Source organism: Apis florea, unplaced genomic scaffold (assembly GCF_048593485.1).
Source record: "Apis florea isolate Af1SG1 unplaced genomic scaffold, ASM4859348v1 contig_3391_pilon, whole genome shotgun sequence".
Taxonomy (NCBI): Eukaryota; Metazoa; Arthropoda; class Insecta; order Hymenoptera; family Apidae; genus Apis; species Apis florea.
Window position 1 is genome coordinate 1,357,480 of NW_028256754.1, and position 24,072 is coordinate 1,381,551.

Here is a 24,072-nt window from a genome sequence, read left to right on the forward strand (position 1 = left end):
TCGGTTAATAGAATAATCGAGATCTTACTATAATTAATTATATATTATATTATATAATATAATATATAATTATATATCATATACCATATTGATATATATATAATATATAAAATGATTTATAATAATTGTATAATATAATTGTATAATAATAATAATGTAATATAATGATAATAGTTTTGAAATATGCATTTAAATTAACGATAGCAAAGAAGGAAAGAGATATATAATAAATATTTACAAATAGAAATAAAAAAAATTCAATTCAATCATATACAAAATGTTCCGTCGCATCGAAGAACCATTTCAATTTATATACGAAAATATATATACGAAAAAATTTCATATAAATATATTTTCATATTACATAATAACGAATTTCTTCTTTAACATTGTATTTGTTTACCTTTACAAAGATGTTCAAAATCCGAATACAAACTCGAAGATGTTTTACATTGATTGTTTTATTCTTCTCATTTTTCTAGATGTTCGTATTTTTTGGAATATTCAAACTATCGAACTATCAAAATATGTTCTGTATACGATGAATCTAGAGATATTAAGTTCCATTTCTATATTAAAATTAATTCAATTATTTTTAGCACTATAACTTAAAAACAAAGCAAATAAAATGTATATTTATTGGAACTTTTTTTATTGTTTTAGATAAATTCATGCATTGAAACAGTTTTTCGATACGATAAAACATTCTATACCAATAAATCTGAGCGATATAGAAACTCTTGAAATACTCCATGTCTGTAACAAAAATACTTTACGATCGAAATTGAGAGAAGATAGATAGATAGATAAATAAAAGAAATGAGAAAGAGAGGAAGACAAATATTCGATGAGAAAGAATTCGCCCGTGGCGTTCACACTAAAGAAGAAAATAAATGCTACATAGCTAAACGAAGCTATATAGCTACATGTTCGAAATTACAGTAGTGCACAGAGAGCATATAATGAGACTTACTTATTTCGTCTCGCTAACTGGAATAATTATAATAAAAATTTTCAGAAAGAAAAGAAAAATAAAAATAATGATATCACCGTTTTTAAACAACTGCCAGTGCTATTGCGATCAAAAAGGATATGGATTAGTGATGAGCGCCAGACACCAGTTGCGCGGCCGTGTATTCTGGTCGAGGTATCGCAATGCAACCGGCACAAAACCAGGATAGGGTAACTCGTCGCCATCCACATCATCTACTCCATCGTCCTCTTCGTTTTCATCTTCCTCTTCGTCTTCTTGGTCCTCATCATCCTCGTCATCATCATCATCTTCATCCTCGTTGTCATCCTCATCCTCCTCTTCCTCTTCCTTCACGTTTTGTTCAACACGTCTATTAGTCGACTGGCCGCCCCCATCTTCATCCTCATCGTCCTCGAGATCACTGAGTTCGGCAACATCACTGTCGGAACCTTGTTCTCCATTTCCTGATCCGACAGCTTTACTAGCCGGACGATACCGATATCCTTGGGGATAATGCAACGACATGCTTCCCGTCTTAGATCTCGTCCACCAAACGCGAGGATGATGAATCCTTGAGAAGCGTTCAGTGGCAGCCTGTCACAAGGATGGTCTGTACAAGAGATTTCCAAATAGATTTACTGAAAAATTTGTCACAGGAAAGATTATTCCTGAGTGCTTGCGACAAAATAGACGTCGCTGCTCCAAACGATGTAACCAGGTGGACAGATAAGAACGACATCGAGGACTCGTAAATTCGATCAGTTCTTCGGTTATTTTATCACGGTCCAAATACCACGAACAATGTGAACATGTTTCTCATACGCTCTACCGGTAGAAACATACACAGTACTTTCGGCTATAAAAGTCTTGGGATCGAAGAAGCTGCCGCACATCCACTGACCGCATTTTACTTTGAAGTAACGACAGCAGTGAAATCCAGGTGCGTAACAGTGCCTCGCGATGCGCTTGCCCGGTTTCTCTCACCTGCAATTCTCTCACCTTCGGGTGCCCTCTCGTACGGAGATTGACTCACCTGCTACCAAGCAAGAGCTATCATTCACAATCTAAATCGTGGGATACGATTATCAGATAATAATAATAAGGGAAAGTTTAATTTTGATGATAATGTCGATAGGGAAATATCGAAGAACAACAGGAAACGAGGATAGAACACCTGCCGTGTAAAACGTGTGAAATTCGTCCCTAGAGAGACACTTTTGGCAGCAAGATGGAAAGGCAAAGCGCGTGAGTGGCGCGTGGTATGTCGCGTGGCCCGTTAAAAATGATCCTAGCCTTCTCCTTCACTGGAAACGTATATTTTTTCCTGTTGTTAACACGAAAACTCGATCGTACGCGATTAATGACCACGAATTGGCCTACCTGAGAAAATTACTATAAGATCCACGACCCATATCAAACTACTCGCGAACGTGCGCGTCGACGGTGCCCGGCGCAGCGTCGACCGGTGACTGAAAAAAACGTCGAACATCCTTGTCGACGAAATGGAACGCATGCGCGACCCTTCCGTCTAGGCGCCCCTCGCTCATCCGTTCACGACCTTCTGCATCCTCCCTCAAGAAGATCAGCAGATTCTCCTACTCTTTTACGCCTTCCTTCTCTTCTCTCTTTTATTTTTCCTCTTCATTCACGTGAATTCTCTATAATCGTAGATAATATATTCAAACTGTAAAGAAGAAAAGAAGAGATAATCAGAAACAAGCAATCGAGGGGAGCTAATCTTATAGCTACTCTTGGGATCTTGTCGCTTTCGTTTTTTATTTTCAATGAAGTGCCACACGTGCTTTCTTTTCTCTTCCTTTTGTGACACACATATACAATACATAATATATAATACATATGTTTCAATTTAGGAACGTTATGTATGAAACTCATTTAAATTATTGAACATAATAACTAATAAGCAATAAAATTTATTATTTATTATGAATTTTATTTCTTTTTTTATTTAAAAAATATAATAAGTTATTTTTAATTATAATTTTTTAAAATTTAATAAAAAAAATCTGAAATAACGTTAACGGTCAGTCATATATTTTCATTCATTTCAAATTTCATTATATTTAAAAATAATATTTATCTCTATTTGTATACATACATATGCATATATATTTTTCTATTTTATTTCATTATTTATAAGACAAATAAAAAATATATATTAAATCTTCTAAGATTAAATTTCTGGTCCTTTTTATTTCAGCTTCCTTTCCGCTTTCTTCTCTTAGTCTTTTCCAATCTCTCTCTTCCTCTAGTGGTTTATATATGTGTCTATTTTCGGTTGGAATTCAACACGAGATTTTGCGGTAGGCACCGTATTATGTATCGCTTCTAACAAAAGTCCATTAATAATCACGAACCAATATAAAAAAGCAGATTATATTGTCTTTTGTAAAACAACTATTTGTTTTTTTTTTACAAATATGGCATTATATTTACAATATAATACATAATACAATATAATACAAATAAATAAAATACAAAAATCAAAAATGAATAGCACATAATTTTACATATTCACTTTATTAAAACAAAAATCATTTACAAGTATTTTCAACAAATAATACTATTTTTATTAATAACATATATTGATATTGCGAAATATGATACAATGCATAATTTGAGATTTTAAATTTTATTATTTTGCTATTTTTATAATTTTAATCTCATCAAAGACAAAATCATTTATTATTGAATATAATTATTAATCAATAATAATTAAAATATTTTTCTTATTACTATTCATCTAGCAATATTGCTAATTGTTCAGAATTTGTAACAGGTAAAGAACATGTACAATGTTTGCATATATAAACCGTTGTTTGATTATTCACAGGCTTCATATTTCTGAAATGTTCATTTTTACGAAATAATATGCTATTTGTTTTATCATGATCAATTAAGAAAAGTATCCTTCCTGGTATTAAACGTTTATATATAACACTAAGTAAATCATCAGTATCCTTGGCATTTCGTTTACCAACCACATAAATCTAAAATATGAAATTTACAAAATTTCATTTCAAAAACTTATCAAATTTCTGAAAATAGTCAGTAAGCTCAATGTAATTTTTGACACACCTGTGTTGCGTCATCATGATAACGTATAAGAGCCGATACTAGCTGTGGAATTGAAACAGGTCTTTTAATTAATAAATGTCTAAATGTTCCAAAAAGACGCACAGCTTTATCCTTAAATTCACTACGTCCCAAATAATCTGCCAATCTTAATAAATTTTCGGCAGCAATTGAGTTACCGGATGGTTCTGCTCCGTCATAGGCTATGCATAAGATTATAAATCTTAAGATTATAAATACATGTATATCCGATCTTTCTCTTTCATTCATATTAGTCAAGCTAATATTAAACCATAATCAATAATCGTAACCATAACTGCCACTAATCTGATGAATTTAATGACTAAACATAATGAAACTAAATAAATCTGCTATAAATATTTAAATACGCTTATTTTTACTATAGAATATTGATTTCTTTGATTTCGTAATATAATATGATATGAATTATTACACATAATTACATATAATATAAAATCATAAAAATTTTAATTGTCAATCTAAAAATATTTTCAAAATATATTTAAAAATATATTTAAAAGTACCTTCCTTAAGTCTGAGAATTATACTAGGATCGTTCGACGTTGTCGAAAAATATCCACCATTTGTTTCATCCCAAAAAAATTGATCTTGAAGATCTTGTAATTTTTCAGCAAATTCGAGCCATTCCTCGTTTAAATCAGATTCATATAAATCTAACAATCCTTTTATAACAAATGCATAATCGTCTAAAAAACCTGGTATAGGTGTACTCCTGAACATAAAATATCAAAATTTATGTACTACACATATACTACACAATTTAATAATAACAATATACTTACATTTGTGTAATTATATTTTTTTCGTCGCGATAACAACTATGAAGTAATATATTTTTTGTTTTATCAAAAAGATATCGTTTAATAAATTTTATAGCATCTACTGCATACTTAACATATTGTTTATTATTTACAGCTGTTCCTCCAAAAGCTAAACCACTAATCATAAGACCTAAATTCAGATTTTTTATTATTTTAATAATCAAAATAATATGTAGGTATTAATATATTATATATATATGTAATATATATGTAAATATATACTATAAATATATTATATAAGTACCATTCCATGCTGTAATTATTTTATCATCTAAATGAGGTCTTGGCCTTGTAGATCTAGCTTTATATAAAATAGAACATGCTTCCATCAGATGCATTTTCACTTCTTCAACTGGAAGATTAAAATGTTTAGCTGTTTCTTCAATTTCATTATACATTATTAATACATTCTTTCCTTCAAGTTCTCCATGTGGATCCTAATAGATAAAAAATTATTGATTATATGAAATAAGAATTAAAATCTCTTTAATAATTAACAAAAAAAAATTTTTTTTAAATAAATGTGATAGAATTCTTGTTTTATTATTATTAAATATTATTATTAAAAATATTATTAAATAAATATTTTAATTAAATATACATTTTTCTTAAGATTTTAAATTTTTCATAATAATTAAATATCAAAAAAATCTTTAAATTTATTTTATATAAAAATATTAAAAAAATATTAATTGATTTTGAAGAATTATAATATTTCAACAAAAAATTAAATAATATCATTATAAATGTAACAGATGTAAAAAATACAAATAATAATTATATTATAAATATAATAATTAAAATAAATATAACAATAAAATATATATAATAATTATTATATATCATTTTTAATTAAATAGTTTATTAGAATTATGTATTCATTTTGATATTATATAGAAAATATGGTCAATCTATCGATATATATTTTTGGTGATATCTTTATTAACTTTAATGAGCTTGAAACATATTAACAAAAACATTATTTTGAGTAATTTTTTTTTTTACATATAATTTTAATTTTTAATCTGAGTTAATCTGTTATATACAAAAATATGGTATATAAAAATATTGATTAAGATTTATTTAAAAATATTTATTTAAAAATTATTATTTAAAGATTATTATTAGCAATTTAAATTTGTATTAATTGAAACAAGATGGCTTTATTTCTGTCTTATTTCATTTAACACAAACTTAAAATGTTTATAATTCAATAAATAAATCTCAATAAATATTTTTAAAATGTCTAAACTTCTAAAATTATTTTACGAATAGAACATTCATTCTAATACAAATAACCATTTCAAAATCACTTATATGTCATCCAATCTGTATCATTTCATTGAAAAATAGCATCCTAGTTCTTAAATTATCTTTCAATAAATTGTAATTATATTAAATTAAATAAAAATATAATCGCCTATAACTATCATGATAACAAATAGCTTTTAATAAATTTAAACAATCGATGAATATTTACAATAGCAGCAATGAAATATAATTAATAATTAAGTTTGGATTATGAAATATAATTTAAATTTTGAATATCTAAAAGACATCTAAAAAAAGTTTTTTTCATTTTATTTTATTTTTATTTTTTTTTTATTTTAGATGCGAAATATTCAAATATATAATAGATCAACATTGAATTTTATTTAATGTATTAAATTAAGATATATAAAATTATTAAATCAAATCAAATTTATATTGTATTATATTGTATATTGTATTTATGTATTATATTAGATTTGCATTATATCTGAATTTATTTTGAGTTAATTAATAATTTGAAAAAGTTTTTTTTAAATTTATAAAAATGTAGATTTTATAAAGTCATTAATATATGCATACATACATATGCAAAATTCAATCGATTACTTTTTTATAACATATATTAATATTAATATCAGCAGTTATTTCATTTTTCAAGTATGATATTTCATTTTTTTCAAGATCAACATTACATAATATCATTCCTTTTTGATTTGTTATATATCACAACAAAATAGTTAAAAAAAATCTCGTTTAAATCCATTAATACATCAACAATACATCAATATATTCACTAAGAATATTTTTACGAAAATTAAAGCCATTGATTATGTATAAAAAAATGTATTGTAAAAAAAGGTGTTGAAAATAATGTCTTTAACAATATATTTCAAACTCATTAAATCGATAAGAAAATAATATATCAATAAATTTATTAAAAAACCTACTTGATATGATTTTATATTTCCTAATTCCTTTATGTTGAAATGATGACAAAAAATATCAGAAAGCTTAATATGTTTTTCATTAGAAAGCAAAAGTTCTTTATTTAAAAGTGATTTGATTTCTATAGCAGTCCATATATAAAAAGCACCTTCTTTTTTTGCAGATGCATCATATGTAGGATAAGAATCTGCATCTTCAGCACTGTAAAACCCACCTTCCTAAAAAACATAAAATTAATAAATAAATATAAACATATTTTAAGATGAAATAAAGATACCTTGTGTCGAAGATCTCTTATTACATACGTAGCAATATCATTCACAATTTCAGCAAAATAATTATTTTTAGTTGCAAGATATGCATCTGCATATGATTTCATTAATTGAGCCTGGTCATATAACATCTTTTCAAAATGAGGAACATGCCATTCACCATCAGTAGCATATCTTGAAAATCCCTGATTAAAAATAATAAGCATTATTATAAATTAACTATCAATATAAAATGTTTAAATAATTTTAAATTCACAATTATAATAATCTAATCTAATAGTTAAAAAATAAAAAGTATAAACATGAATATGTTTAAAAACTTGCAATCTTAAAAATATATATTTTAAAAAACAACATATTAATAAAAAAACTTATAATTTTTTTTTATTTTTCAATATGATTTTAATATTTTAATAAAAATAAAATACATTTTTAATAAAATTTAATAGATATAGAATATTTATATCCTCACTTAGTATTTATCTTTATAACTTTCTTTTAAACTTATTTGAATTCAAGTATTTACAGTTTATAATTATGTTTAATTTTAATGTTTATAATTATGATGTTATTCATATAACATTATTCATATTATAAAATTATTATATATATATTAGGTATTTTCAACACCTTATAATGTGCTAATAATTCTCCAAATATTATTTTTTTATTATATTATAATTTCACATTAATAAGTAAACTTTACTTAATTAATATCAAATAATTTACAGATTATATATTTATATATTAAAATATTTTAAATTAATATATACTTTAAATTAATAAGTTTAAAATCAAAATATTTAAGGTTTCACTATAAATATATATATATATATATATATATATATTAAATTAATTTTTAAAATTAAAATTTTAAAACAGAAATTAAGTAAAATTTAATTTAAATTTTTATTAATTTTTTCGAGAAAATTAAAATTCTTACCTGGCCTACATGATCATGAATTCCTCCATAAGACATTTTTTTTAAAGTATACACACACATATGCAAACAAAGTCGCGCAAGGTCTGCATTGGGTTGACGTGCATACATATGAAATAAAAAATTAAAATTTACCGGCTGTGGAAATTTTGGTGATTGCATATTATATATAGAACCAAATCCACCAAATTTAGGTTCAAATTCATTTTCAAGTTGTTGAATACAAATTTCACTACATTCTAAGGAAGGTATATCATGTAGCTATATAAAGAAATCATTGTTTATTAACAATATTTAATAAACATAACTTTATTATTAAAATCTTTGCATAAAAATTTATTATTCTTTAATTTACCTTAGATGTATGTGGAATTTTAGAAATATTTTGTAAAATTTCAAGATTTGTAGAACCAGCTTCATTAATTTTAGTTTTGGACTGATTCCACTACAAAAAATATAAAAAAATTTATTTTATCATAATATAATAATATAGAGATTTAAACAAATTAAAACTTATTTAAATGGATGAATTAATAAATTATATTAATTGAATTATATTAATTGTTTATAAAAAATATTTATACCTTTTGTGCAATACTTAGTAAAATTGTCTTAAATCCTGTTTGTCTAGATGTATCTTCTGGAGGAAAATAAGTTCCACCAAATATAGGTTTTAAATCAGGAGTAAGAAAGACACTCATTGGCCATCCACCATGACCAGTTGTTGCCTATTAAATGATAATTTTAATTGTATTTGTCATATTTATTTAAAATATAATGTAACTACAATTACTTGCTTGTACAAAAGTCATATATATCCTATCAATGTCTGGTCTCTCTTCTTTGTCTACTTTTATATTAATAAAATTTTTATTCATTATTATAGCAATTTCTTTATTTTTAAAAGATTCTTTTTCCATAACATGACACCAATGACATGTAGAATAACCAACAGATAAAAATATACATTTGTCCTCTTTTTTTGCTTTTTCTAAAGCTTCATCACACCATGGATACCAATCAACTGGATTAGTAGCATGTTGTAATAAATATGGTGATTTTTCCAAATTTAAATGATTATTTTTTGCTATTTGTATATTTTCAAGGTTACTTGTGGTTGCCATATTTGCAAATGAAAAAATCAAAGATCTTTCTTGTATTCTATAAAATTATTTGTTTGCTTATTAATATATTTGATTTTTCATTCTTATAAAACTATTATAAAAATGAAAAAAGTTAATAATAATTAAATAAAAGTAAATAAATCATCTATAAAAATCATTTATTTTCATTAATAGAAAAAATAACAAATTAAAATTTTATAATCTATTTATTCGAGAAACGTAGTGAATGTAATCTAATAACTTTAAAATATTTGAAATATTTATTCATAGATAGACAAAAAAATTTATTCTTATGATTGAATGTATTAATTGTAAAATATACATATTTATTAATTTTATTATGTAAGACATATAAGATATTATAATTTATTAACTATCATTATTTAAATTTTTCATTAATATCTAATCAAAAGAAAATTGACAATTTTGAAATAACAATTATATTTAATTTTTTGTCTATTTTTAAGAAAGTTTTACATAAAAAAAAAAAAATACTAAAGAGAATTAAAATTAATATCTTTCTTCTTATCATTTATAATATAGTGATACAATATAAAAAATAATATTCATAATATATAAATAAATATTAATTTAAATCTATATTTTATTAAATGAAAAATTATTACATAAATTCATAATTTATTATATTATACCTGTTTGAATGATGTTTACGTAATGATATAAAAGTAGTTTGGGATAAATATGATTTTGTTCTATTATTTTGAATCCACCACTTCTTAATTAATGAAAATTTATAGTCAACTGTTGACAGAAAACGATATCTTCCCAAAATCATAACACTTCTGATTTAAAATATATAACTGTCAAAAATAAGAGAAAATAAATAATATAAAAATAAAATTAAATACAATATTTAATTTTTATAAAACAACATTATTTACAATATTAATATTTTTTTAATGCAATAATCTTAAAATAAATAAATTATATTTTAAGATAATATAATTTGATATAATATTTGATACAATTTTTAAAGATTTATTTACTTATTTTTATAAGTAAATTTCATATAAAAATTTTTAATCTATAAAAAATTAAATAATTGATGTTATTTTGTAATCATTTTAAAATCATTATAATAATAAATAATTTATTATTTATATATTTCTTATTAATCAATTAATTTTTATAATTAGATTAGATTAGATTAATAAAGATTTTATCATTTAAATTACTTGAACCACTTATTTAATTATTTATATATTTTATATATTTATATGAATTATATCAAAGTTTAAATTCTATTGCTTTAACTTTTCAGATTCGCTAGATTTTAGGTTAATTTTGGATGACATTGAGTTTGACATTTATTTGACTAAGAGTTGTTTTACTTTAATTTATTATATTTCTCAAATGAGAGGTATCAAGGAATAGATTTATGATGATTTATAATCATTACATATATCAATTTACAATTTTAATTAATATTAGATATTGGTAAAAGTGATAAAATAAATAAAATGTATATAATATCATTGAAAATAATAAATTCTCATTAGATAATAATTAGAATTATTTGATAATCGAAATAATTCGTAAAAATTAATTTTACATATATATAAAGACACTTTTATATATTTTAATTTTATGAATTTCTAATTACAATTGTTATTTTCGAATTCTATTTATCAAAAGTTATTAAAAAACATAAAAATAAGTAAAAAATTTTGTATCCCCATAAATAAAGTTTAATTAAAATATTAATTATATTGTTATTAAATGATCCAGTATTAATTTTAATTAATCTGTTATTAAAAATTATTTTATATTCAGTACATTATTTACAATTATTATACATATAACTTTATTTAATGTACATTAATTTGCATTTTCACTGTAAAGTACATAATCATATTCACAAATGAAAAAAATGGCAAATTTCTATAGAATTCATATTAGAATTATATAAAATATATTTATTTAGCACAAATAAATTTTTTAAATTATTTAATTTAAATAAAAACAAAGCAATATAGGAAATAACGAAAATATAAAAATAATTAAATAAAATTTGTTATTTAAAATACATATATAATACATATATAAAAAAATACATATATAATTAAGTAAATACTTGTAAAAAATAATAGATGTAATAGTTTCATACATAATTTCTAATATACTAATGAATCATTCCTATATATTTTACTACTTCTAAATAAATAAATAAAAATAATTTCTGTATCTATATGTTAGTAATATTCATTTATATATTTTTATTTCACAAAATGATGAAATATTTCTTTATAAATAAATTTTAATATTTCAAATTTAAATAATATAATTATAATTTCTGTATCTATATGTTAGTAATAATGTAATTACAATAAATTGGGAAATTATAAATATATATATATAATTAATTTTACAATTAAGATGAAAAATTTAATTATAAAATTAATTATATCTAAACATAACATAATTATTCATAATATTTGCAACAAATTTAAATTCATTAATTCATTTTTAAGAGATTTATGCAAAACTGAAACAGAAATATATATTATAATTAAATTTTTATCTATGAAAATCTTTGAATTTTTTTGTATTTCTTTAAAGATTTTCAAAAATATCTGTCATAAATAAATATTTATTTCAAAAATGAAGTTTCATATTTTTAAAATATTTTACATTACATGATTTTGAATTACATGCTGCTATCAATTTTTCATATAATAGTGCGATTGCACAATTAATATATATCAAAAATTATATTAATACTTTAATTATTTTAATATAATTAAATTTAATGATAAATTTATAAATTTATAAATTCAATTAAATTATTTTTAATTATATTAATATATATTCAAATTATATTACGGAGAATTACAATTAAAAAGAATATAATCCATTTATTAAAAATTACTAATTTTAAATTTTCATAGTATTCTGTAATAACTATTCCATAGTTTTTTTTTATTTTTATAAAATATTTGCTTATAGCAATATATATAATAAATTATATAAGCAAAAATATAATGAAGCAATTAGTATTTTAATGTAACGTCATAAATATATATATATAATATATTGTTTTATAAAAATGTTAATTATATTCCATTTTTATATTTATTATAATATTAAAATAGAAATTCTAGTTTCAATACTATTTGAAAATCTCACATAAAAAATGTTACTATATCTGACAACTATGAATACATTCCTGTATTACTTATATGCGTCTGTTTATAGTTAGTAATTCGATTCGCTGAATGAATAGTAGACCATGGACTATTAAAACGTTCATGCCAACTGTAAAACTATAACTTGTCAAAGTTAATTAAAATTATCATACGTATATGACATGAAATAAAAATATTTTCAATGAATATGTTACATATTATGCGTATATATTTACTAATTATTTAAAATTATTTTACATTAACATTTAAATATATTTAATAAAATTATGTTTAATATATATAACATTACTAATCTGATTAAATGTAATATAATATTTCAAACATGGCTGCCGTTCATCGAGAGGCTATCCAAAAGCAGATTCAACAAGATTGGGCAAATCGAGAATATATTGAAGTTATAACTGGTAGCATCAAAAAAATAACTGATTTCCTTAATTCTTTTGGTAATTATATATTAAATTATTAAATGAAATATTTGAATATACAGTTTACTGTTTTTATAATAGAATATTTCAAAAGTAAACAAAATATCTTCAACATTTTTTTAAAATTATATATTATTAATTAATATATTTATTAAAAAAATTTATTTTATATTAGAATTAAATTTCGAAATTTTATATATTTTATATATATAATTTATTTTATATATTTTATATATATAATTTATTTTATATATTAACAAATTATAAATTTTATATAGTAACTTATATTTTTATATGGTAATTATATATCATTATATTAGAAAAGTAGCTTTCCTTATGTTGATCTTGATATATGTTATCAAAGATATTATTCTTAATAACTTTTTAAGTTAATCGGTGATCTGTTATAGTTTTCAAGATATTTACAAAAAAAAAATTATTATTATTATATACAATTTTGCTTATATGTATGTGTTTGTGATAATATATTCATCAACATGTAATATTTATTAACTATTTATATAATCTATCCAAAGTATAAATATATCAAGGTGACTGGTAAAATAAGCAATATTTTTGCATTTAGTATCTAAAAAAAATATATGAAAATAAAATATGAACTATTGAACTTACATTGATAGCAATATATTTAATGTTTATTATTGTAATTTCAATAATTTTGATCATACAAGAATTTTTTATTTTATATTTTAATTTTTTGGATAATTATTTTTAAAATGAAATGAAAAATGAAAACTTTCCTTCTTTTTGTTATATCTCATATATTCTTTTAATATTGTATATAAAAAGATATTAAGATTATATAATTGAAAAATTATAGTTTGCAAAATTGTTGAAAAAATAAATTTTTAATGAAAGAAGTGTTCAAATACTTTCTTGTAACATCATATAAACATTTTTTATTTCTTTTTCTTTTTTGTTGTTTATTTTTTAATTTATTTATTATTTATATTTTGATTAAATTTTTAATATTAAATTTAAAATTTTTTATACATGATTGTGAATACAATTTTTTACAATTAAATTAAATATAATAATATAATATTTTTCAAGTAATTTTAAAGAAAAAATTTAGTGCCCATGGAATAATTAAAAAATATTTTTGTACAAGACATGAAAAACTAGATAAGATAAAATCAAAATAATGAAAAGATCGATTTAATTCAATTATAATTTAAAATAATTTAAAATAATTAAAAAAATAAATATTAATTATTAAAATAATTAAAAATACTCTATAAAGTGCTCAGAATATAATGTAAAATTTGAGCATTGTCTTCAGTGAAAACATTTTCTTAAAATTTCTCGAAAATTAATAATTTTTCAACCTTAATATTTTTTTTTATATAGAATAACAAAAGGATTTGAAGTATTGAAAAAAAAATAGTTCTTTATTTAAAAAAATATTAGATATGTAACTTGCATCGAACTATTCATTTTTATCCTTATATTTTTTGAATATTTATTTTAGAAAAAAAGATATGTCTTGTTACAATTGCGTGAATTATCCTGTATATATATATATATATATATATATATATAATGTTCATAGTAATATCTGGTTAACTGTCATACTTTCTGCTTAACTACAGAGCAGTTATCAATTCCTGAAACTGAAACTTAACAATTTTTTGAAATTATGTATAAAACGTTTTTTTAATTCATATATAAGAAATGTTTTTCTTCTTTTTTCTTTAAGTTAATAAAGAGAATGAAATCAAAAATAAACAATTTTCAAAATATATACCTCCTTGAATAACTGATGCAGTCTTGATCATGACTATTAAGTAGCCATAGCTGTATATAATTTTAATAAATAATTCATAATAATGTAATCTTTTTTTAATCTTTTCTAAAAAAATATACATTTTTTAAAATTAAATTAACTATTAAATTGCATAAATTCTGTAGAAAAAATCAAAAAGATATTTTATATTTTACAGTAATTAATTAATTATCATAATTGATGATAATTAGATTTATAGTCTAAGATTTTATTTTTATAATACGTATAATTAAAATTTTTTAATCTTATTTCTAATATGTAATGTTTAAATATTAAATAATTAAATATAATATACTTTATATATTAAACATATATATAATACTTTATACCAAAATTATTCATTTTTATATTAAATATCATATAATTTCATGTGCAAATATTGTATTATATATATATAATGAACTTAATGTTTTGAAAATTTATTATAAATAAATATATAATAAATATTTTTATTTTTATAACAATATTTTGGATTAAATATCTTACAATATTTAGATACTATAAAAATGATAATTTGTTTTAAGAAAAATAAATTTGAATTTGTTTTTAATTCTATAAAAGTATAATAATATCACATTAAAATGCTAAATTAAAAAATATATTTGAAAAATCATTTATGATACTAGTAATAACAAATACAAGCAAAAACATTATTAAAATCTTATAAATTTTAAATTATTTTATTATTAATTTTATAAATAATCACCTTGGTATATCACATTGGTATACCATATGATAAATAATAAATATAATAATAATATTTATGCATTCTCTTATTGATGTGAAATATTATTATTCTATTAAAGTATTATATAATTAAATGATAAAAATAATTAAACTACATTAAATTAAGCTATCAAAGATATAATCTATTTTATAAATCAAAATAGAATTACTTTCCCAACTTAAAACAATTATTTATTTCACATAGAATTTAAATTTTGAATTTATCTATAATATATCTTTTTTATTCTTATTCATATACTTCATGAATATTGATAAATGTATTTATATTGTTCTAAATATTGTTCTAATTTTATTTTTTTATTATTTTATAAATTTTAAATTATTAAACAACAAAAGATAATGAAATCATTTATATATGAATGTAGTTATTTTAATAAAGATTACTAGTTAATTTTGTTTTATTAGATATGTCTTGCCGATCAAGAATAGCTGTTCTTAATGAAAAGCTTACAACACTAGAAAGAAGAATTGAGTATCTGGAAGCATGTGTAAGTTATTGTTTATAATTTAAAAATATACAAAAATTAATTTTAATTTATATATATATATAATAAATATATATAATATATATATATAAATATATATAATTAATTATATAATATTATATTCTTGTTTATATGAATAATTATATTCTTGTTTATAATAAAATTTTGTTTTTTTACTTTAATTTATTATTATATCACAGATTAGAATATTGTTATATACAAGTTTGGATATTATTGTATCAAATATATATCTATATCATAATAAATAAAACTTTATTACTTTGATTCAAATGCTTTTAAGAATACAATTTTATATTAATCCTTAAAATTCAATAATTAAATAGATATTAATGAAGATTACTAATTTTTATTCATTATCTAATCATATATCTAAATATTATATATGATAATTATTAATTATACTATATACTATAATTTAATTATATACTAATTATACTATATTATATACTTATAATTATTTTTCTATATTTTTTAAAATCTAATCTTTTTAAATTATTTTGTAATATAATTTTCAATCATATATATAATAATTATATTTAATAATACAAAAAGATAATATACTATGTAATATTATTTAATTGAACTTCAATAGTTTATAATATATAATAATTTTAAATTATAATTAGATTTTTTTGTTCAAATACTTTATACGAATTACAAATTCATATTTAATTAAGAAATCTTGTCTTATTTTGATATGTTTAAATTTGAAATCATGAAATAATCTGTATAATTGTATAATATATTTTATGTGTAAGTTATTGTTTATAATTTAAAAATATACATAATTATTGTCTTTCAGGTTACAAAAGGAGAAACATTAACTTAAATAAATCATTAATGAAATTTGTAATATTTTATGATTTTTATATTTATTGAAATTATATATGAATAAATGTACAATAATAATAATATATATTACATTCTAATTATAAAGTCTATTATATGTATTGATGATTAAATGGAAGGAATACTAAAAAAGCTATTTGATGTACGCTTAACATAAGGTTCTGATGATGGCTTATTTTTTGACCATTCATACCAATTAAAACCTATTCCATCTTGTCCATAAGCCATACGATATTCAAAAGTTTCTGCAGTTTCTTCATCACTGGTTTGACATTTATATATAACTGAACCAGCAATTGCAAATCCTATTATTGGAATAGTATAAGCTAAAGGCAAAAATTTCCGAACTAATGGAATAGTACTCAATACTGTAACAAATATTATATCTTTAAGATATTATCTATTATTAATGAAACATTATTAAATTATTATTTTAATTGATATTATTAATATTGTTAAATTATTACTATAAATTATTATTAATGAAATAGTTATTACATAACTTTATTTTAAATTTGATTTGATTTGAAAATTGAGAAAGTCAATAGAAAATAGGAAAATATTATTTTTGTTTTTGTATAAATTTTTTTTATTTTATTTGTTCTATAACTTTTCTAATATAATTTTATTCAATAAAACATATATATATATTTTTTTTAACAAAATAAATATGATTTTACGTTGTATATTCTATATTATTTATATAGTTTTTTTATTCATATTATCTGAATAGTTTTTTTCCTCTAAACACATGAAAATGTTTTTATTTTTCTACTAAAGTTTTAAATTATAAATAGTTATCTTAGATAATTTTATGAATTAAAAATATATTTTAAAAAGTCTTACCTCCTACTACATTATTGATTGCATCATCTTTTCCTCTATAACGTTCTGATATTAAAGAACCAGTTAAATAGAAGAAACCTATACCACAGACTGGAAATGCAGTATGTATCATTCTTCCAAATGTAGCAGGGGTATCTAATGTACCACCTTTAATACTTTGAAGTGTTATTCCACCACATAAACCAATAAGAAGCGGATATTTAATTTGTTTCATATGTTGTAAAACTGAATTTTCTTCTTCATATTTACTATTCATAATTTATAACTCTGAAAAAAAATTATTTTGTTCTTAAAAATTAATATAATTGTCTTAAGAAAATTAATAAAATCTATTTTAATAATAATTGCCAAATTATTATTCCAATTAATCTTCAGATGAAAAAAAAAGAATCCTTTATATTTTTTCATATTATTAACAAGATACTATTATTGAGTCTATAGAAAAGAAATAAAAAAAAAGAATATTTATATAATTTAATAAATAAAAAAAATATAATAAATTTTACTTGAATAAAAATATCTATAAATGAAAAAAATGCTATTAAATGTTTTACAAACTAATATTATTTAAAATATTATATGATCCTTTTTATTTTATGCAAAAAAAAATAAAATTATCTAATTTTTTTATATAATTTTTTAAACTACATAGTGTACTATCATAATATTTAATTAACAATATCATATGTCATATTTCTTAAAAATTTTTACACATTTGTAGTTGCTTAAATTCTACTTTTAATATACTTTGTTTTATTGAATTAAAAATATATTACAATTATCTTTAAATGAAAAAGTATAAATAGAAATTTTAATAATAATAAATTAATTTATATATATTAACTAATAATAAAAAATATTGTTAAAAAAATAATATATTAACATTACCTATTGTATTATCCAGTACTGACAGATATGTACAATATATTATATTTCTAAATTACGTAATAAATGAATCTTAAAATAGATTAAATTCGTAACAATGTTATTCATTAAATAATATTTAATTCGATTAAACTTTACTTTAGAACATTAAAATTTTTTTTGTATCATTTAATAGTTTTAATCAATAAAAATACTAAATTTAGAGATCCACTGGTTCAAAAATTATTCATATAAAGTTAGTACTTTTTAAGATTATTAAGGTGCCATATTGATTTGTATTCACAATTTAATTCCAATAAGCGGAATCACTACAATGGTTATTTAGATGCGATAAACGAAAATTGATTGTATAAATATATGTTTTTTTTTTTATGCGTAAAATATATAGAATTATATATAATAATACAATTACAACGATTTAATTGGAAATAATATAAAAAACCTTTTAATAATAAATAATAATGAAATAATCAAATAATTAGTTAGAGAAAAAAATCTATTCTAACTAATCTAATAATTTGGAGATATTATTTATTTAAAAATATAAATTAATTTAATTGTTTATAAATGATGATATCAAATCTATAGAACTAAATTTGACTTATCGTTATACGGTCACGATAAACAATGATTCAATTTATTTAATAAATATCTCTAAATATATCATATGTCATTAAAGAATTTTTATTCAAGTTTAGTTATTTTTTATAAAAATGCAAAAAGAATTATTATGAATTTTTCAAAATAATCAACAATTCGTGTTGCCCTTACAGTTAAAGTTATATATACAATTAGATTATTAGTAATTGTTTTCAATATCTATTCATTTTGTTAAACACAGAAATTTAGTATTTTACGGTTACTATTTTATATCAAATGAACAGGAAATTACATAAAATATATTTACGATTTGCATTAAAAAGAATTTATAATTATTACTTTGTTACACATTAAGGCTAATACGCAATAGGTCAAAAAATTATTTTTGTTAAATACAGAAATTTAGTATTTTACGGTTACTATCTTATATCAAATGAACAGGAAATTATATAAAATATATTTACGATTTGCGTTAAAAAGAATTTATAATTATTACTTTGTTACACATTAAGGCTAATACGCAATAGGTCAAAAAATTATTTTTAAATTAACTAATAAATTATTTTTTATTATATATTAAATATAATCAATTTAAAAATAATAGCATTAGAAATATAATAGTATTAGAAAGAATATAACTATATTTAAAATTAAATATAATTTAAAAACTATATTTATATAACATATAAATATTACTAATGGTGAATTTAAGTAGTTCCAATTATAACAATCAATTGTTACATAAATAAAGAAAAAAAACTTTTATTTCTTTAAAAGTGTAAAGACAATATTAATATTATTATTCTTATTAAAATACTAATAAGTAATATTAATATTATTAATATTATTAATATTATTATTATATTAAAATAAAATGTTACGTTCAACTTCAAATAATGTTTTAAAACAGGTATACATAAAAATTATTCATAAATACAACAATAACATAAAATATAACATTATTAAAAAAAGTTATAAGTTTTTTAGTTATTTATATTAATAATATATATATGTTATATTTTAGTTATTTATATTTTAACAAATTATTATTATTATTTCAAACGTATTTATTAATTATTTAATATTTGTAATATGTATCATATCAATATTGTACTATTAATGTTATATTCAACATTATTTAATATTATATTAATATTATTTTAGAGACAAAATTTAATACAATGTTTGAATATGCAAAAATCTACAAAAGGAAAAAATAATACATCAACAATAAAACCAAATGTTTTAGGACTCAGTGAAAAATGTTGTAAAGTTCCACGAACACGTAAGATATATTTACATATATATAATATATGTAATATATTTAATAGTTAATAGTTAATAAATATTTAAGTTTTTTAATTTTCATTGTGTTATTATTTAAAAATATTAATATTAATTAAAAATATTATATAAATAAATTTATTATATTTATATATTAATTTTCTTAAATAACATTAAATAATATGTAAAAATTAAATATATATTGTAGAATATATAAACATTATGATTCTTAAAGTTATAAAAAGAGATATTAGAGAGATTTATTTTTAAATTATAATTATAAATATTAATATTAATTAAAAATATTATATAAATAAATTTATTATATTTATATATTATTTTTCTTAAATAACATCAAATAATATGTAAAAATTAAATATATATTGTAGAATATATAAACATTATGATTTTTAAAGTTATAAAAAGAGATATTAGAGAGATTTATTTTTAAATTATAATTAAATTAATAATACTTTAAAAATTAAACAAATATAAGTAAATATATTTCATAATTCAATTCAATGTTTGAGACAATAGATAAAATTAATTTTTATTAACAAATTAATATACATTATGCTAAATATAAAATATAAGAAAATTTTATGAAATATTAAAAAAAAAATTTAAGTTAATAATTTTCTATATGTTATATTCTATATTTTATTGAATAAATGAATTTTTACTAAGATATTATTCAAAATAATAATAATTAATTTTTTAATATTATATACTATAATATATATATATCAATTTTGCTATTATTTTATGTTATTTTAGATACTTTAAATTAAATAGCTATAATAATTTTTAAATCTTTTCCAATCCTTTAAAAATTCAAACATCAATTGTTACATACAATAATTATTATGAATATTCTTATTCATATATTATTTAATTTTTAAATTTTATCTTTCAGCTGTAGGCCCTAATGCTGCTAAAAATACAGAATATAAAAATCCAGAATATTTTTGTTATCATACAGAATCTTTTGGAGAAGCGGAAGTAGAATTAGCAAAATATAGATTACCAGCTCCTTCTAATAAAGTGCCTTTTCATAAATAGTTCATTGTATTCTATTGATAAAAAATCATGTAGTAAGTAAGAAAAAATAATAAATAATATTTAAATAGAAAAATTATAAAATATCAAATTTTCAATGAAACATGAAGATATAAATTAATAAATTAATAAGTATACAAATACTTTATTTGAAAATTATAATATGTGATATAATTATAATAATATAAAATAAAATATTAAACACATTAAATGTTATTTTAATTATAATTTAACCAATTATGTTTTGTAAATGATAATAAATTTAGTGAATATAGTTTATAGTTTATTATATTGAATAAAAATTTTTTATTCTACAGATTTTATAATTTCCTTAAATTATACAAAAATATTTTATTTTATTAATAGTAAATATTATAATTATTGAATATTTCTATTAAAATAAAAAAATATATTAATTATATAAATCCATAATATTCGTAAATCGATATAAATAAAATAATTAAATAATATAATTAAAAAAAAATTAAAACATAAAATAACATTTTTTCATATGAAGTTTCTAAATTAGTGTTTAAAATTTATTAAATATATATATAAATAAATATATATTAAAATATTAAATATATATATTATATATATATTATTATAATAATATATTATATATTATAAATATTATATATATATTATTAAATATATATAAATAAGTATTTACATAAAGATATTTCATGACAATAGATAATTATCAATAAAATAAAAATTTTAAATATATCTTATACCATGTTTTAAGAACATAAAAGATTGTTTAAATCAAAATAAAAATAAAAAATTAAATTTATAGCTCTATTTTTTCAATTTAATAATTAAAAATCGGCAAAAATATCTTTGAACTAGTAAATAAATAAATATAAAATAAATTTTTTAAATATAGAAAATCAAATAACAATTTTTAAATTTAATAAATTAATGATAGAATAGAATCATTGTTACTTCAGTTATTTATATTTCTCTAAAGTTTACGACGAAGGAATATTTTGCTTAATTTTTAATTCTAATAAATTCTATTATGTCCTAAAAAATTATCTCTTATATTTTTAAATTTCTATGATAGAAAATAATTGAATACTATATAAATAAATACATGAATAATAAAATTCTACACACAAATATTTTACAAAGTTAATATAGAAAAAACATATATTATAAAATTATTCGATGTAATATTATTAAATTTGGAATAAAATTGGTATAAAATAAAAATATATTGCACTATATAATTATATAATTTTATTTTTTTTATATTGGTATTTTTTACGAAAATACATATAATAAATTTAAAAATAAATGTGTGAGGATATAAAAATATTACATATACAGATAAGATAATATAGAACAATAGATGAATGAAAAAGAAAATATTCTTAATTTCTATAGTAATATTTATATCTGTATATTTTTGGAAATATACCTTTAGAAGATCAATTTTAAAAATTAATTGATATATAAAAATATATACCAGTTAAGACTTATTTATTAAATTATACTAATTTGCATTAGATGAAGTGAAACGAACATAAAGCAATAATTTTTCACATTAACGTTTCTATTTGTTCCTGTCTTCATTTTTTAATGTAAACTTCAAATATTATTTATTGTAACTCAACTCTCAATTAATATTTTTATATGTTAAAATTTCAATTATAACTTTTGTATTTGATTTGATCTCTAGAATCGATTTCAAAAATATCCATTTGAACATATACATGTATGAATATACATACATATATATCCTATATACTTACTCAAAACTTAAAGATCAAAAAAGGATCTTTAATTATGTCAAAGTAATTTTTTGATTACTTAAAATATATGTACATTGATCATCAAAATACATTTATATACATATATATATATATATATATATATATATATATACATATATACTTTTTATTATATTATATTTTATTTTTGTATTAATTATTCTAGATAATTCATTTTGGTTATATTTTAAGTTATAATAAATTCTTTCAAGTAAAATTTTCAAGTACAAAAAATTGTTACATAAAGAATTTATGTATTAAGAAAATACATAAATTTTTTTTTTGAAAATATATATTTTTTTAAATTTACACTTTTTTATTATGTATAAAAATTTATACTTTTTTATTATGTATAAAAAATATTTTAAGATACTAAGAAGTTATATATTATTAAATATATATCTATATATATGTAATTATGTGTGTGTGTGTGTGTGGCGCGGGTGTGTGTGTGTGGGTGTGGGTGTGTGTGTGTGTAAGATATAAATAATACTTTGATTAAATGTTATAAATTTATTTGATTCATATTCATAAAAAATTTGTAAAATTTAATTTTTATTTAATATATATAAATTAAATAAGATTTAATACAATATCTGAAGAAAGAGTATATATTTGATACATTTAATTTAAATAA

The 24,072-nt window shown here is 19.1% G+C and overlaps 5 protein-coding genes across 18 annotated transcripts in view; 2 read left to right on the forward strand and 3 right to left on the reverse strand.

Moving 5' to 3' along the window:
- The window catches only part of Ca-alpha1T (Ca[2+]-channel protein alpha[[1]] subunit T), a 190,110-nt gene extending 187,676 nt beyond the window's left edge, over positions 1–2,434 (reverse strand). For 4 of the 8 annotated variants that reach the window (XM_086912432.1, XM_086912433.1, XM_086912426.1 and 1 more), the window contains exon 1: positions 1,095–2,424. In XM_086912432.1, coding sequence (XP_086768558.1) covers positions 1,095–1,498 — 404 coding nt within the window. In that variant the 5' untranslated portion in view covers positions 1,499–2,424. Of the gene's footprint in view, positions 1–1,094 lie in introns of all 8 variants that reach the window. The other 4 variants (XM_086912427.1, XM_086912429.1, XM_086912428.1 and 1 more) reach the window with 4 other exon arrangements.
- A 1,058-nt stretch (positions 2,435–3,492) lies between these two features.
- LOC100864618 (spermatogenesis-associated protein 20) lies at positions 3,493–12,746 on the reverse strand. 7 transcript variants are annotated; one of them, XM_086912435.1, is made up of 14 exons: positions 10,679–10,820; positions 10,385–10,527; positions 10,136–10,303; positions 9,156–9,519; positions 8,943–9,086; positions 8,714–8,803; positions 8,362–8,619; positions 7,424–7,603; positions 7,149–7,364; positions 5,174–5,366; positions 4,891–5,059; positions 4,612–4,820; positions 4,070–4,269; positions 3,493–3,981 (listed from the first exon to the last, which is right to left on the reverse strand). In XM_086912435.1, exons 3-14 carry the CDS (start codon positions 10,276–10,278, stop codon positions 3,727–3,729), a joined length of 2,421 nt encoding a protein of 806 aa, XP_086768561.1. In that variant the 5' UTR covers positions 10,279–10,303; positions 10,385–10,527; positions 10,679–10,820; the 3' UTR covers positions 3,493–3,726. The 7 variants fall into 7 exon arrangements, with proteins under 7 accessions (XP_086768561.1, XP_086768562.1, XP_086768564.1 ...); XM_086912436.1 differs by lacking the exons at positions 10,385–10,527; positions 10,679–10,820 and adding an exon at positions 12,630–12,746; XM_086912438.1 differs by lacking the exons at positions 10,385–10,527; positions 10,679–10,820 and adding an exon at positions 12,630–12,646 and having other exon boundaries at positions 9,152–9,519.
- On the forward strand, positions 12,669–17,140 carry HSPC300 (hematopoietic stem/progenitor cell protein 300). Its single transcript, XM_003698079.4, has 3 exons — positions 12,669–13,092; positions 16,034–16,116; positions 16,937–17,140. The coding sequence occupies exons 1-3, from the start codon at positions 12,972–12,974 to the stop codon at positions 16,961–16,963; spliced, it is 231 nt and encodes a 76-aa protein (XP_003698127.1). The 5' UTR covers positions 12,669–12,971; the 3' UTR covers positions 16,964–17,140.
- LOC147656952 (uncharacterized) lies at positions 16,981–19,677 on the reverse strand. The gene is made up of 3 exons (XM_086912440.1): positions 18,718–19,677; positions 17,830–18,096; positions 16,981–17,351 (listed from the first exon to the last, which is right to left on the reverse strand). Exons 2-3 carry the CDS (start codon positions 18,083–18,085, stop codon positions 17,092–17,094), a joined length of 516 nt encoding a protein of 171 aa, XP_086768566.1. The 5' UTR covers positions 18,086–18,096; positions 18,718–19,677; the 3' UTR covers positions 16,981–17,091.
- Positions 19,678–19,682: 5 nt separating this feature from the next.
- NdufV3 (NADH:ubiquinone oxidoreductase subunit V3) lies at positions 19,683–21,868 on the forward strand. The gene is made up of 3 exons (XM_012492965.3): positions 19,683–20,224; positions 20,479–20,599; positions 21,515–21,868. Exons 1-3 carry the CDS (start codon positions 20,189–20,191, stop codon positions 21,658–21,660), a joined length of 303 nt encoding a protein of 100 aa, XP_012348419.1. The 5' UTR covers positions 19,683–20,188; the 3' UTR covers positions 21,661–21,868.
- The last annotated feature ends 2,204 nt before the right edge of the window (positions 21,869–24,072 follow it).

Excerpts from the sequence above, each read along its gene's own strand:
- LOC100864618 (XM_086912436.1), bottom strand. The coding sequence starts at position 10,278 with ATGATTTTGGGAAGATATCGTTTTCTGTCAACAGTTGACTATAAATTT. Across the intron at positions 8,620-8,713 it reads AAATTCCACATACATCTAAG|CTACATGATATACCTTCCTT; the intron begins GTAAATTAAAGA and ends TTCTTTATATAG. Across the intron at positions 5,060-5,173 it reads AATAATTACAGCATGGAATG|GTCTTATGATTAGTGGTTTA; the intron begins GTACTTATATAA and ends ATCTGAATTTAG.
- HSPC300 (XM_003698079.4), top strand. The coding sequence starts at position 12,972 with ATGGCTGCCGTTCATCGAGAGGCTATCCAAAAGCAGATTCAACAAGAT. Across the intron at positions 13,093-16,033 it reads TGATTTCCTTAATTCTTTTG|ATATGTCTTGCCGATCAAGA; the intron begins GTAATTATATAT and ends TTGTTTTATTAG. Across the intron at positions 16,117-16,936 it reads TTGAGTATCTGGAAGCATGT|GTTACAAAAGGAGAAACATT; the intron begins GTAAGTTATTGT and ends ATTGTCTTTCAG.
- LOC147656952 (XM_086912440.1), bottom strand. The coding sequence starts at position 18,085 with ATGAATAGTAAATATGAAGAAGAAAATTCAGTTTTACAACATATGAAA. Across the intron at positions 17,352-17,829 it reads AATCAATAATGTAGTAGGAG|TATTGAGTACTATTCCATTA; the intron begins GTAAGACTTTTT and ends TATTTGTTACAG.
- NdufV3 (XM_012492965.3), top strand. The coding sequence starts at position 20,189 with ATGTTACGTTCAACTTCAAATAATGTTTTAAAACAG. Across the intron at positions 20,225-20,478 it reads CAAATAATGTTTTAAAACAG|AGACAAAATTTAATACAATG; the intron begins GTATACATAAAA and ends ATATTATTTTAG. Across the intron at positions 20,600-21,514 it reads TTGTAAAGTTCCACGAACAC|CTGTAGGCCCTAATGCTGCT; the intron begins GTAAGATATATT and ends TTTATCTTTCAG.